Genomic DNA, 14,935 nt, shown 5'->3' on the forward strand with positions numbered 1-14,935 from the left:
ACACATCAGTCTACAGCCCTACCGGTTCAGGATGCAAACTAGTCTGCTAGAAAATCAGATCCGAAATTAAAGAGATCACATTGATGAGGACCACACGATGCAAACCTGAACTTAGTTGCAAGTATCTAGTCAAGTGTACCTGTACTAAATAAATTCCCCAAGTCCTGCCTTGTAAATAATTCATAATTCATCCACAATTTTGAAGTCCAGCTATTTAATCAGCAAACAATCAGATAAGCCTGGGGCTACCGAAGGAACATGGATCTACTTTTTCACGGCATTTTCATTATGCAAGCAAAACACAGGAGGATATGACTGGGACATTTTGAAACCAAGCTCCTCTTCTAGTCTGCCAGACCTGACTGTACTCAGAACGTGACTACCTTCTGCAGAACTTAAAATATTAATTTGAGGACATTGCTATGGAGACTCGGAATGGAAAAGCACAACTACCCAGTGCCTCTTAAAACATTCAGGGTTTTATTATCGCCATTAAAGGCTACTGGGGCATATGTCGGCTGGATACCTCTAAACTGGGTCTCACATCAATGTGTCCCTGCCACTATGCAGACAGAAACTGCGTGCCAGCAGTCCCTGTAAAGACCGCAGATGAATACAGAAGAAGGAATGTTTCCATTAGCACCTCAGGCCGTGTCTAAGCAGAATACACCTTGGAGACTTTGTGCTGCACCGCGCAGGTGAGGGAGTGGGAAAAGGTTCCCTGGGCCCCTTCTTCTCCTGTGGGCACCCTGTTCCAGCCAAGAGCACAGCCTCCCCGAGGTGGATTAGCCGCACCCATCCCCTTTCCTTCTTTCCCTTTCCCTCTTCCCCCCTTTCCCTTTCTCTCTTTCCCCTTTTGCCCTTCTCCTTTCCCTCTTTTCCCCTTTCCTCTCCCGTTCCCTTTCTCCTTTCCCCCTTCCACATTTCCCTTCTCCTTTTTCCTTTTCCCTCTTTCCCCTTCCCTCTTTCACATTTCCCTTCTCCTTTTCCTCTTTCCCCTTCCCTTCTCCTTTCCCACTTTCCTTCTTTCCCCCTTTCTGTCACTCCCCCTTTCCCTTCCCCCCTTTCCCCTTTCACTTTCCCTCTTTACCTATCCCTTTCCCCCTACCTTTCTCTTTCCCTCTACCTTTCCTCTTTCCCTCCCCCTTTCCCATTTCCCTTTCCCTCTCTCTTTCCATTTTCCCCCTTCCTCTCCCTTTCTCTTTTCCCTTTCCTTCTTTCTCTCTCCCTCTTTCCCTTTCCTCCTCTCCCTTTCCCCTTTCCCTCTCCCCCTTTTCTCCTCTCCCCCTTTTCTCCTCTCCCCCTTTTCTCCTCTCCCTTACCCTCTTTCCCTTTCCCCCTCCCTCTCTCTTTCCCTTTTCCTCTTTCCCTGGCTCTTTCCCCCTTTCCCTTTCCCCGTTCCCCCCGCGGGGGGCCGGTACCGTCTCCGTCCCCGCAGAGCCTCCGCTCTCGCCGCTCCCCCCCCGCGCCGACCCGCACCCCGGCGAGGCCCGGAGCGGCCGCAGCGGGCAGAGCGCCCCGCGGCTCCTCCTCCGCGGTCGGGGCCGCGCCTGCCGGGCGGGCGCGCTCGGGGACGCGCAGGTGGCGCGGGGCCGGGGGAAGGACCGCTCCGCGCGCTCTTCACCTGTGGGCGTGACCGCCGTCCCCCCCCCACCCTCCTCCTCCTCCTCCTCCTCCTCCTCGGTACTTGAAGGGCCGGCGCTGCTCTAGAGGCAGAGCCCGAGAGCGGCGCCGGCGGCGCGCAGAGAGCGGACCCTCGGCGTCCGGCGTTCCCTCGCGCCTCCGCCCCGTCGAGCCCGCGGGACCGGCCGGGCGGGGCGATCAGGCTGGACTCGCCGCGGGGGACGGGGCGCCCCTCCGCCCGGCGGGCAGCGCCGCCCGGCTCCGCCGCCGGCCGTCGCGCCGCTCCTCCGCGGGCGCGGGGCTCGGATCGCGCTCGCCCCGCGGGCGGGCGGCGGCGGCCGCCGGGCTGCGCTCGCCCCTCCGCGCCCGCTGCCCCGCGGGTCGCTCGAGAGCGCCGGGCGCCTCCCCGGCCCCTGCCCGCGGGGCTGCGCCCGGGGGGGCGGGGGGAGGGCGGCGAGAGGAGCGGCTTCTGCGCCCTAAAGAAGAGGGAGAGACTCGCTCGCGGGACGTCCTCGAAGCTCGGCCCCGCGCCGGCCGGCCCAGACCCGCTCGGCCCCGGCCCGCGAGCGAACCTCGCCCCGGCGGCGGGAGGGAACCTGGCGCCCCCCGCGCTCTAAGAGTCGCCTCGGCTCTCCGCGTGGAAGATGATCCCTTGGGCGGGACTGCGTTGCCGCTGACGAACCGCGGGGTCGTCGGAAGATGCCTTCCTTGAGGATTACGCGTGGAGAAAGGCCCTCGGTCAAAGGGAGAGCTGGCTGGTGAAACTGTCTGACTTTCTCCCCCCCACCGGGGAAGCGGCTTCGATGGCTCCATCTCCCAGGAGAAGCAGCAGGAAAGATGCCAACGCCTTGCCAAGCATGTCTTCAACTTTCTGGGCTGTCATGATCCTGGCTAGTCTCCTAATCGCTTACTGCAGTAAGTACATATTTGTCCTGGTGCTTTTTGCTGGGCGTACATCCACGCCTTTCCCATCTGAGGTAACGCTTCTGGCAGAGGCCGAGCTCCCAGGCTGGCAGGCGGAGGTGCTGTCTGAGCCTTAGACTCGCCAGCCTCGACGTGTCTGCCCCCACACCCCCGCGGGAAGGCAGGCTGGCACTTCAGTACTGCTGCTTCTCAGGAGCAGGAGGTGTCCCTAGGCTGTAGATGTGGCGTTTGCAGTCCAAACAGAAACATCTCTTGGATTTTGGGAAGAAACTTTTTAGCGGTAGTAGCTATGATCTACTGTTCGCTGTTTATTATCGGCTTTCTCCCAGACTGCTCCCTCCACGTACGCGCTCTCGTGCTCCCCTCCACCTTCAATGAACAGGAGTTGTTTTGCTTTAGGAAGCACATACTTAATCAAGTGACAGATGTCTTAACATCACTGGCATCATATGTGATTCCCTGACTGTGAAATTGCATTGGAACAAACCCCAGCACTTCCTTAATATAACCTCAGCTGTTTAGTAAACCCGTGTTATCACTTTTAGAGCTGCATCCCAGGTTATCAGTAGTGTTTTGTATATTTTTTTTTTCAGGCTTGATAGATTGTCCATTAATCACACTGAGTTGCAGATAAGTTATCTGTAAGAATCAAGTGCCTGAGCTGTTAATACTTTTAAGGGTCTTTAATTTTTCTTTTTTTTTTCCCTAGCAAGTGTAATTTTCAAGCAGTTCTGTAATATAAATATAGTTAATGCCTATAATTCTGGGGACTGCAAGTTAGTCCACAGTTCCAGAGTGGGAATCTTTCAAAGAGAATAGAAAAAGCAGTTTCTATGCAATAATAATAAGAAATATGTAAATTTTCAGGAGGGACCTGCACAACTTTGCCAGAATTAATCTACACTGTATTTTCCCAACCTGAACTGAATGTGGTCTGTAATTTACCCTTAGTGCGTATTCTTTTCTTTTCATGAGCTGCAGTGTAAAAGACTTTGCGCTAGGCTTGTTGCCTTGAGCAGTAATAGCTGTAGGTTATGATGAATAGGAAATAGATTCTGTTTTTCAGGAGCATACCTACTGCATTTCTTAACTCTCTGTTCCATTCCCTCAAATTGCACTATATTCTTGATTTTCTGTGTTTTTTTTTCTCCTTCTGAAACAAGGTTGTAAGTGGCCAAGAAAATCTGTTATAGACTTTTTTTTCATGTTACAGTGACTTTTCATACTGAAAACACTGAAAGAGGCGTATTCCAAAAAGAATAACATATTTTATAATTTTTATTTTGTAATTTAGCACATTGTGTTACACGCTTCATAAGAAATTATATCAAACAGGTCACACTTTTAAATAATCTCGCAATGCCATATTCAGTGTGCTTATGTAGAGGGTATAGTAAACAACATACTGAGATTTAAAAGAATTTATGTGCATTCTGGAGATAAGTCACTCAGTTAATGCTTATTACAGGATGAACAGTTCAAATCTAAAGGAAATTCAGCTGGATGTTAGTTGTAGGAAATATTTTATTAAGTTTGTGCTAGTGGTGGTTCCCAGTGTTTTTATGAGAAGGCACAAGTTCTTCTGTGCAGGTATCTTCTATCAGCATGGCCTCAGAAAGAGTTAACTGTGAACTCTGACATTTTAAAAATTATTTATATTCAGTAGTGAGAGGCCTGATGATGTTGTGTTTTAAGGAACGAGGTTGTCCTTGTGAGTTGTTATATATTGTTCATTATTTGAACAATACAAATGTTGGCTGATAATATGAAGGCAATTTTTGGTGTGCTTGAATGACTAATTTCTAATCAGTTGTCTCAGCCAATGTAGATGGCGTTCCTCAAACATGTAGTACACTCTTTGTTCCGTATAATGCTGAAAATTACCATGCAGCTTAAAATATGCAGTGTCAAAACACTCCACCATTTATATAATGTTTCCCTGATTTGGCAACTGCAATTCCAAATGTTAATGAAGCACCATGAGCATATTCTCTAGTGGTAGTATTTGAAAAATTGCAACAGATTGGTTTTGCTCTGTGGAAAGGGTGAAGGTGTTTAAAAATCAAGGGGGGGAAAAATGGTGAAGCTATTTCTAGGTAAAGTAGTACTGCAGATTTTATGAATTCTTTTAAAAATGATCTAGGGTTTATTTAGCCTTTTTTCTTTTAATCTGGTATCTTAATTTTTAAGAAAACCAGAACTGCAAGGGTCAGGGAATGACTTATTTATGTTTTAAGAATACCAGCCTTGCGTTATTTCCTGGGAAGTAAAAGGAAAGAACTTGATGATGTAAGGTGTTCTGTTTTTCCTCACACCTTGTATTCAGGTAAAAGGAAGTATACCAATTTATATCTCTGATATCAAGCAGACTTCTGTAAAAAATAATAAAGGTGAATATATTATTAAGGTAATTACAGGAACCTCGTATCTCATTATCTCTCACTATATCATTTTACTACATTTACATCAAACCCTGCAGCTCAAAAAAAATCAGGCTTTTCCCTTTTTTCATTTTTATAGCACTATAAATAAAACTTTTGATCTACCTTGCTTATTTTCATGTTTAATCTGTTAGTCTGACAAAGCTTATTCCTGAGTCACTTGTATGAGTGTTGCTTCCCCTTTCTCCAAGGACTTTATGAATCTTTGTTTCTGGGTATGTATTTGTTGTGCAATAGTCATCACTATTACTGGGAGCAACCAGTAAATACTCTTTAGTTCCACTTGACAGATAAGCTTAATTATAAAGCATGTTCAGGATGTATATGTAGAGTTCATTAGACTTTAAGTTATACTCCAATTTATGAAGCCCAATTACATTCTCTTTGATATGGCAAAATGATAAACATGATTTTTTTCTTTCTTAAATGTTTAGATTATACTTAGGGATAGTGGCTCCATCCTATGGTGGAAGAGAAACCTGCATCAAATCAATTAGTTCAGTTGCTATAGTGATAAATAAATGTAATATTGTCCGACTGAAGAAAAATGGTCTGATTTAGTAGGTTCTCAACAGGAGAAGGCAAAAATGAAGTGCTAGAAACGGGCTGTTTATAGTCCTTGGTGAGACCACCAAGGAATTAGTTTACATAACAGAAACATCAGTAAATGTTAAAACTGTCTCAGAAGGCTGTCCTGGTAGAGGGTGACTACCTTCAATGGCAGTTCAGAATTAAGAGTTGTGACATTTTTGGATTCCAGACACGTATTCACATGCTTGTTTAATGAACAGTAGTAGACCAGAGAGAAGTACCTGCAGTGGATTCTTTTACTGTTTTTTATGTTGTAAATGTACATTTGGTTGGTTTTTTTTTCTCCTTCATAACTGGGATTGGGATTTGCATTTTCCCATGTTAGAAAGTTTGGTAAAACTAAGGAAATGTTGTATGGTATCACAACTGCATGCTACATCAGGAATCTAAACAACATACTTCTAATTCAAAATTATTTTTTAGTGTATTTATTCAGTTGGCTCTGCTGTAATCATTGAAGTGCTTTTTATATGTAAATGGTGAGTTTTTAAACAGCATATGATTCAGCTTTGGCAAAGTTCTAGCTGTTATGAGCTTTTGGCTTTCCTTATTTCATACTGTTATGTAAGAGTAAGGAATAGAACATTAGACCCCTGTGGTATTACAGAATCTGCTGTTCTGATAAGGTAACACTTCTAGAGGCAAGCAAATGTTTGGGGTTTTTGGTTTTGTTTTTTTTTTGAATGGAAACACCAAAACTGAATAGTACTTGGAAAGTTCATCTTGTTTTAAATATTGTGTATGGAAGAGAGCTGTATGGAGCCTAGTATTTATACGGATTTAATGGTGCTAGTACTAGGGAAAAAGAACCCAAAAACACCAGAATGCAAAATGTTTCCTGTAACTCTACAGTTCTGCATTGTAAGTGCAAATTCTGTCACAGTAATAAGAAATGGAAAGAGGATATGCTCTCCTAATTCATTATTTCTTTTGCTTACCCAGTCTAAAGTAAGAACTTTGTAATAATGAAATACTGGTAGCGGATATTAAGTGACTGATTCTGCAGTCTACCATTTAAATCTGTGGAATTTGTTGAGCAGAAAAGTCAGAATTTTAGCATAAATAAAGAAATGTCTCAAAGTTTTTGCATGGTACCATGCCAAATGCAGATAATTTCTGTGAAAAATATTATCTTGGCCTCACCTTAAACTAATATTCTGTTGTTATATTTTTGGGGAGAGTGCTTATTTGTGAAATACCTTTTCATCTTCTGTTCTGGAATTGCTTTCTGTCTAGAAGACACAGACTACTATGGTCTCTAGGTCTTATTGTTCACTTATGCTGTTTGAGACTGACAGCAGGGATGACACTTAGCTGTTACTGTCATTTGTACACCTCTCCAACAGAAGCTACCATGTCGTCATGCATAGGCTATAGAACAACTGCTAGACGATAAATGGTCAGTGCTATTCATGTTGGATGCAAACAAGTAATCTCAGAATGAAGGCCTACAGCTCCTGTTGCTGGTCATATATCGTTCAGATCACTTTCACCGTTTTTTTACAAATGAAAAAGAGATATTTTTTTAATCTGTCCGACTGATCTGTAATTTTATTATGTTTTCTGCAAGAATTACTATGTTTGTATTTTTTGCAAACCCTATACACAGAATATAGAATAACTGTCATTATTGAAACTATTTTTCCTGTTTAGTGTACAGAAATGGTTGTACGACATTGAATAAGAAGAATATGATATTAAAATTCTGTTCCTTTATATAGCATCCTGGATGCTCCTTTATAAGAAAGGTAATTTTTGAAATTAAAACTAGAGCTTTGAACTTAATGGCCTCTACAACATACCACCCGTCAACGTGAGAACCAAACTGACACTGGGATTGTCTCACCAATTATGTTATATAGCCTGTCCAGAAGATGTATCACATAGAATTCATTGACATCAACATAAGAAACGTCTTCTTACTGCCTTTAAAGTTGAATTCAGGCTAAGTAAACGTTATTTACAATTTCTCAAATATATTTGAATTCTGTTTTTTCTACCCTTTACTTCCATTACAGGTGTAACTATATATCTGTATAGATGAATATAATGGAAAATGGGTAGGGCAGGGGAACTAGAAAGAAATTTATATTTTCTATTAAATATGTGGCAGAGGAGTATTCCATGTCTTTTAGCAGAGCTGATAGGAGAGAGATTGGGACCTGTTCGACTTGCTTTTTTTCCTCTGTGCAATGTACTGTATTGTTCTTACCATATAGTATACTATGAAAACAGTACTGAAAGCATCGGGTAGAGCCCCACTGGTTGGGCTAAGTGCGTAAACATGGGCTAGATTTTATCTTCTTTTACTGAGGCCCCATTAATCTTTCACTTCTCACTTAGTGACTCCATAGAAGAAAGAGTAGTAAGTCCTTCACTGAGATTAGCCTTATGAGTGTGCATTTTCCCACTCATTCTTCTCTGCTAGAAGCTTGGGGTATGAAATCTTTCAGGTTTTAGATGTAATTTAGTGCTTTCTTAGTGAGTACTCTAACCATAAGGCTATTATATGAAAAAAGCCACATCAACAGTTGGTCCAGCATCTGGCATGCCAAATAATATTTATTAGAGATATGCCTTGAATGTTGTAAATAACTCTGAAATGCACTTGGGTACCGAACTGCGTACAGCAGTGTCAAATACCTAGGCAAATCTAGATAGCACTGAATAACCACAATCTTCCTGCTCTGCATATTCTTTTTTGCTAAATTGAAACCAAAATGTTTTCATGCTTAGGCTCATGTTTGACCAGGTGTGTTGTTCTGCTCTTGGGCTGGGTATTTGTTTAAGTTTTTTTTCCTCTGTATAACGTGAAATTATACTGCTTTGTGCACAGATGGCTGGCAAAATTGCTTACTGTAGATGTTTTGGGAAGTCATCTCTTCATGGATATGCTTTTATGTTAGTCCTGCAAATAGGAAAATGTTATGCAGTTGTTATTTGAAAATACATGAACTGTATTTAAAGTATGTTTTCCAATATTTTTGTATAGAGGTTTAGTTTCAATAAACCTACTTTGGCTGTGGTGGAAGGTTTGGCATTCATGCATGTGGTCTGTATCTTATTTTGATCTCTGGATGGACTGATTCTTTTGACACCCTTCCTCAAAACACTTGAGTGCTCTCAGATAACAGGAAAGTATCTTGTCTAACTCTGGGCTGAGGACCATAAATGTTTTTCAAAGGAGTCTCTGTGCAACAGCTAATTACTCAATATCATCCCTGGTTTTGGGTCTCCTACCACTTTGAAGCGCCTGTGGCCCAGTGCAGCAATAAGGAAGTTACTTCTCTAGAACAAAATGTTACTTATTTCGCCAAAAGATATACTGCTGTTGAAGAAAACATCAACTATATCTAGACATACCTCTAGCTACTATTTTTTCCTGTAGTTACAATCCCCTCCAAGGCTGCAGGTTGATATAACTTATTTTTAATTTTGATAGTCTTGTGTCTCACTCTCTTGCAGCCTGAGTTAACACAGGCTTTTGGCTGACCCTTGTCTTTAAGAGGCCCTCTGCCAATGGCATATCCTGCTTTTCCAATGGGAAAGTGTTTTAAGAAGGCAGGATCTTGGAATATTTTTAGGATCACGTACCTGGCAAAATAAAGCTTCCTTATGTCTTTGCTTGTGACTAAAAGTAGCAACTTGAGCTGTGACCCCGTTGTTTGTTTTGGTGTTATGAAGGTCCAGAACTGGGGCTGTCTCTGGTTTTGTTTTGTGTAGAGGTTAATTTGAGAACATTGTTAACAGATGTGCTTTGTTTGTATTTTGTGTACCAAAAACTGAATAAAAGCCCAGAGCAGAATGCCTAGGAGATTGATAATGTTTCAAATTGCAAGTTATGTTGGTTGGACTGATTCCTGATTTTTCATCCATTCTAGAGAAGAATTGTGTTGCCTGGTTGTGCTCAAGCACAGTGATAGAACCCACTGGTTCTGTCAGCTGACAAAGATGCATCATCTGAGAGGAAGATCCTCAATTCTTACAGAAATGAGAAATCACTATATATGAAAAAGATTTTTGTTTCTGAAGTCTGTCAAAATGTAAAAGGGAATTCCTATTGGGTTCTTGTTAATCATAGTTTAATATATGGTGGCTTTTACCTTTTTTTGTTCTTATCATTCTTACTTTTTTTTAGATTACCTAGGATTCTGATGTCAGTATCCCTTTTAGCAGAATATTTAATTTTTAAATTTGCCAGAACCGGCTTAGCTAGATAATAGAAGTGGGTTTAAGCTAAGCTCTTGCACTTTGCATTAAATAGTTCAATTGCAAGTAGGAATGTCCAAATGCTGTGGGAACAGTAACTTGTCCAGAGGAGGCCCATGAGGATGACCAAAGATCTGGAGCACTTCTCCTGTGAAGAAAGAGTGAGAGAGTGGAGTTTGGCCTGGAGAAGAGAAGGCTACAGGAAGACCTTACTGTTGCCTTTCAGTATGTGAAAGGGGCTTATAAGAAAGGTAGAGAGATGTTTTGCCAGGACCTGTAGTGACAGGACAAGGGACAGCGATTTTAAACTGAAGGAGGGTAGAGTCATATTGGACATAAGAAATTGTTTTATGATGAGAGTGGCGAGACACTGAGCAGGTTTCCCAGAGAAGTTATGGATGCCCTATTACTGGAAGTGTTCAAGGTCTGATTAGACAAGGCCTTGAGTGACCTGATATAGTGAAAGGTGTCTCTGACCATGGCACAGGGGTTGGACTAGATGACTTTTAAAGGTCCATCCAACGCAAACCATTATATGACTTTTGTTGTCTTGCTTTGAATTAAACTAAGAGTGTAATAGATATTGCAAGGAGTTACTTCTTAATGATACTATTGTCTGGTATTATTGGAATGGTTCACCAGTTTTTCATTTTTTTTTAATCCAAAATAGACTTTATATTTAGTTATATCTTGGATAGACCATTTTCTTTTGTGCAACCTGAAAAGAAATGTGACTTTTTATATTATTTCCCATATAGTGAACAAATTTCAAAGTTGTTACCTATATAGGCTTGAATCATAAAAAGATGAAATTCTTCTCTGAATTGAAGTAATATAATAATATGAGTTAATCTTCAAGATAACTTTGTTGGAAAATATCAGAAAGGTGTTCCAGAGCTTTTACAGTATGCACTGGCAGTAGTGCTTTATTGAAAATGCTTTTTAAGATGAGAGTGTTTATGTGTGTGTGTTTGTGTGTGCGCTCACTAAAAAAACATACTAATATTTAAAATAAAACTTGGGAGGCTTTGAAAATTGTTCTCACTGAATGTTACATAAAGGCAGTCATTTCCCTGAAATTACCTGCTATAGGGCTTTGACCGACCATATCTTTGTTTATCCTAATACCTGGATGAGTTATGCTTTTAAGATAACATTTTAAAGAATTTTCACAGATGTTTTCCTTTTAAGTTATCAATTCCAGCTAGAAAAAAACTTAACATATATGTTCTGGAACCGAGATCCTGTTGGGTTAAAAGAAACAACTGACAAATAGTTTCAATTCCATCTGAATATGTTTTTATTCCTTACTTTAGATTTTTGGAGTATAGTAATCTATATTTACCATAATCACTTTTGAAAGTCAATTGAAACATAGACATTTTTACAGTGCATTTGTGTGAGCTTTTCTAGATACATGATGTAGTTTTAGGTAAATTATCCTACAGAAGTGCTTGTCTCTGTTGACTAAAAGCAGGTTAGACAACTTGCTAAGATTTAAACATATTTGTTATCACATCGGTCCATTACAGCATCTTTAGAACATTGCCTATTTTATTTTCAAGGCCCACACTTAATATTGAAATGTATAATGCCAAGTAACTGATGCAGTATTTCAGTAGGGAAGAAAAAACACAGAAAAATAGGCTTGTGGTATAAATTTATTAAGACTGTAGGTCAAGATATTGAACTACTGCAGCAAAGGATTTGTACAAATTGAGGGATGTAGTTGGCATCAATTACTGGTGTGTTCTAAGGACATCTTTGCAAACAGCTTGCATCCTGAACATTTTTTGCAATGTGTCTTGGGTTACTGTAAATTCCCCAGTTTAATTGCCAGTATTTTCAAATTCTAGGTACTCTAAAAATGGCTTTGCTGAAAGAGTTAGAAACTAGGTGAGTTTTACATGAGTGTACCAAAGGTTTTGTGCTTTACTGTTCTTTTTCTCATTTTTTTAAATCTCTTCCATATGAAATGATATTAAACGCTTTTGCACCATACAACCATTTCATTGTGTGATTAATACATTTGAATCCCCTTCATCTACCAGTGATTTGGGTAAGAAAAGGTTTAAAGATGAATAGTGTGTACATGTGTATAAAAAGTGGCAGGGGTGAAGAAGACTAGAAATGCTTGCCTTGAATATCAAGTGTATAGGAAGTGCACTGAGCACTGGAGTGCCACCTCCTCAGTTCCTCCTGCCCTTTCTTTTCCTCTCATCTGGAAAAGAAAAATTATGTGTGAAAAAAGTTTGTTATGTGGCTGTTTTTGGTAGGTTTTTGAGCATATGGGCAAAGTAATTCCTCCGATTCTACCTTCTTCAGTGTAAGTGCAATTTTTACAGTCCTTTTCATCTGGAGAGAATTGTTGCCTTTTGTACCTCATTCTTTTATCAACGTGTTTTTTGTTCAAGGAATATATTGCTACTTTTCACCTTTTTCCATGATACATATCTACATGGACATTTTTTGTCTAACAGCTGGCCAATTCTGGTTGTGCTGTCTGTATAGCTAGAGATATCTACCTTAATCCTGTCTATAAATGTAATTATTTTCTAATATAATCTTCTTTACAATGCCTTACCCAAGAGACTTCTAAAAAATTTATGGTGTCACATGGGGCTCCTTTTCCTGTGCTTTTGCAGAGTTCTGTAAAGTGATGCTGATAAAAAGCTGCATGAATTGCCACTTGTAATTGCGATAAATGGATTTGAGGTATTTCAGATACAATTCAAAGGAATTAGTTTAAAAACAACTTACAACACTTGAGTTGTTGGCATTTCAAAAGTAATTCCTAAGAAACAGCTTAATGCTTATCTTTTTCCATTTTGACATTTGACAGAAATATAGGTATATTCTTTGGCACAAATATTGCATTGACTTCATGAGACTGACATCGTATTGAGCATATGTAATACCAAGAACTATTGCTTAATGTTTTTACAGATAATTTCTCTCTGTATAGAGGGAAGAGATATCCTTCAGAATCCTCAGTTTCGCTGAGTGCAAGAAATCTTTTCCTCTTATAATATTTCAATAAAAGCACAGATGCAAAATAAAAGGAAGCAACTACCTATCTAACATTTTTAGTTAATTCCCTGAAATTTCTAGGAGATTTTTTGTCTCCATCAAGGATGAAAATTTGTAGAACTGAAGGATATATTCCCTACACTACCCTATTAGAGCACATTCTCAATGTATTTCACTACCTTTCCTTTCATTGCTTGTAGTAACCGATATCCATTTCCTTCCTGAGATGTTGTTTTAGAATTTAGTGCTGTGTGTTAGCACAGAGTCTCTGTGTTAGTTTTCCATATTTTTCAGTTTTGCTTTCTTATTTCCCTTATCTAAGGTCAGGTGAATTGGCCCTGCTGTTTGTCTTGCCACTTTCTGAAATGCTTTTCTGTTACTTCATCTGACAGGTACAGCTCTGTGAATCACGATTTGCCAGTGACTTCTCAGACAAATTAACTTGATATATGTGTAGAGACTTTTTCTCCCAAGTGCTAGATCTGCTGAGATTTGAAAACTGGGCTTCGTTGTTTTTCTTCCATATGCATCAGGTTCTCTGAGCCCAATTATAAACTCTCTGATATGGCATACTGTCAACTTGCATGGATATACCTTAATGGAATATAGTAAACTGTTAGTGCACAGAGAACGTACTACATTAGAAATTAGACCTTGATTTTTCTTCTGTCATTATAGATTATTTTAAAAGTACATTAAAGCAGTGGATATGGCTATTCACAGAATGAACTGCTGAGAAAAAATAAGCTTTCAGTTTCAGTATTTTCAACAAATATTTTAAGCTGCTAAAATGCTGGAGGGTGCAGGTATATATGATGGGTATACATCATTTGTCGTGACAGGTGTGTCTAAATTCCAGAGAGAGATTTGGGGAACTTTTTAGGTGCTGGAAGTTATTATGGCAATCTCAGAGGGGAAAAAAAAACCGGTATAAACTTAAAAAGAAATATCAAGTTCAATAAATAATGGATCAAGTACAACTATGCAACAGACAATCACTGGAGAAAACTCTGTCCTTAAAAATGAAAGCTTGTAAATTCACATTGAGGCTTTTTTATATGTTGGTTGCTTTTCCTCTTACCTACCTCCCAGGACTGATTGATATATAAAAACAGGGATAAACATATGAGAAAACCACATAATGCTCTGGATAATCCATTTTATTTTTGCTTCATTGGAAACAAATGTATCATATTGGTTAATTTATATTTTGTCTGGAATTTTTGAGAGGAGTAATTTTGTTTATTTAGGAGTAGTTTGATCAGTAAATAGATGTAATATTTTTCTTTGGTTCTTTCCTCCAAAATGTTACAAAACCACTTAAATATTTAAATATTGATAACAGCAATTCTTTCTAGGACTGTAAGATAAATAGCTTTATTGGTTTATAGGATATCAGATATGTCTATGGCTGCAAATCTTATTAAAAAAACTAAGAGTTTGGTTGAGTGCTTGCTTTCAGACAGAGAATTCTGTGAGGAGCCTTGTCTGTCTTTTCCACAGGCACCTTAGTCTGAAACATTACTGCTAGTAGGGAAGCTGAAACTGCTGAAAGGCAGAGTGTCTACTTCTGTAGTGGAGGAATTAAAGCTGTTACAACCTGTCAAAATGTTAATTCCCAACATTGGCAGTATTTTAGCTGAAAGACAGGAAAATAAGGATCCTATACAATGAGTATTGGCTAACTCCTTCAGTTGCTGTGCATACTAACACAAATTTTGACCGGGAAGTTCATACACTGCTGCAATGCTTAGCTTTGTAACATCCTGTTTTGATACTATTCCAGGAAAATGACCATAATATTTATTTTCTGAGAACAATGAATTTGTGTAGGTTTAAACACACAAGATGATGGAATGATTTATTTTGTGTAAGCAGTTGAAAAGACTCCTTTTAAATCAGTTGCAGATAATGAGAGAGAATTAAGGGTGAAAAGAGAAAACGTCCTTTCTTTTTTTTTTTTTTCCCTTGCTGAACTGGATTTAAAATGACTAATCTTGAAACAAGACAATGGAAATTTGTGTGTCTGAGCTAGTGAAGCTAATAAAGGAAGAAAAGCTTCCACATGTGAAATTCATGCAAATGCTATCAAAATATCTACCAAACTCTTGATATTT

At 39.9% G+C, this 14,935-nt stretch overlaps 1 protein-coding gene across 5 annotated transcripts in view; it reads left to right on the forward strand.

Annotated features, from left to right (window-relative positions):
• The first annotated feature begins 2,236 nt into the window (after positions 1–2,236).
• Positions 2,237–14,935, forward strand: part of TAFA5 (TAFA chemokine like family member 5) — a 422,687-nt gene continuing 409,988 nt past the window's right edge. For all 5 annotated transcript variants that reach the window (XR_011336729.1, XR_011336730.1, XR_011336734.1 and 2 more), the window contains exon 1: positions 2,237–2,538. Coding sequence is in view for 1 of the 5 variants with exons in the window: in XM_069849979.1 (XP_069706080.1) it covers positions 2,427–2,538 (112 nt within the window). In the remaining 4 variants the exon portion in view is untranslated. The remainder of the gene's footprint in view (positions 2,539–14,935) is intronic.

The sequence above is a fragment of the Phaenicophaeus curvirostris genome, chromosome 1 (assembly GCF_032191515.1).
Source record: "Phaenicophaeus curvirostris isolate KB17595 chromosome 1, BPBGC_Pcur_1.0, whole genome shotgun sequence".
Taxonomy (NCBI): domain Eukaryota; kingdom Metazoa; phylum Chordata; class Aves; order Cuculiformes; family Cuculidae; genus Phaenicophaeus; species Phaenicophaeus curvirostris.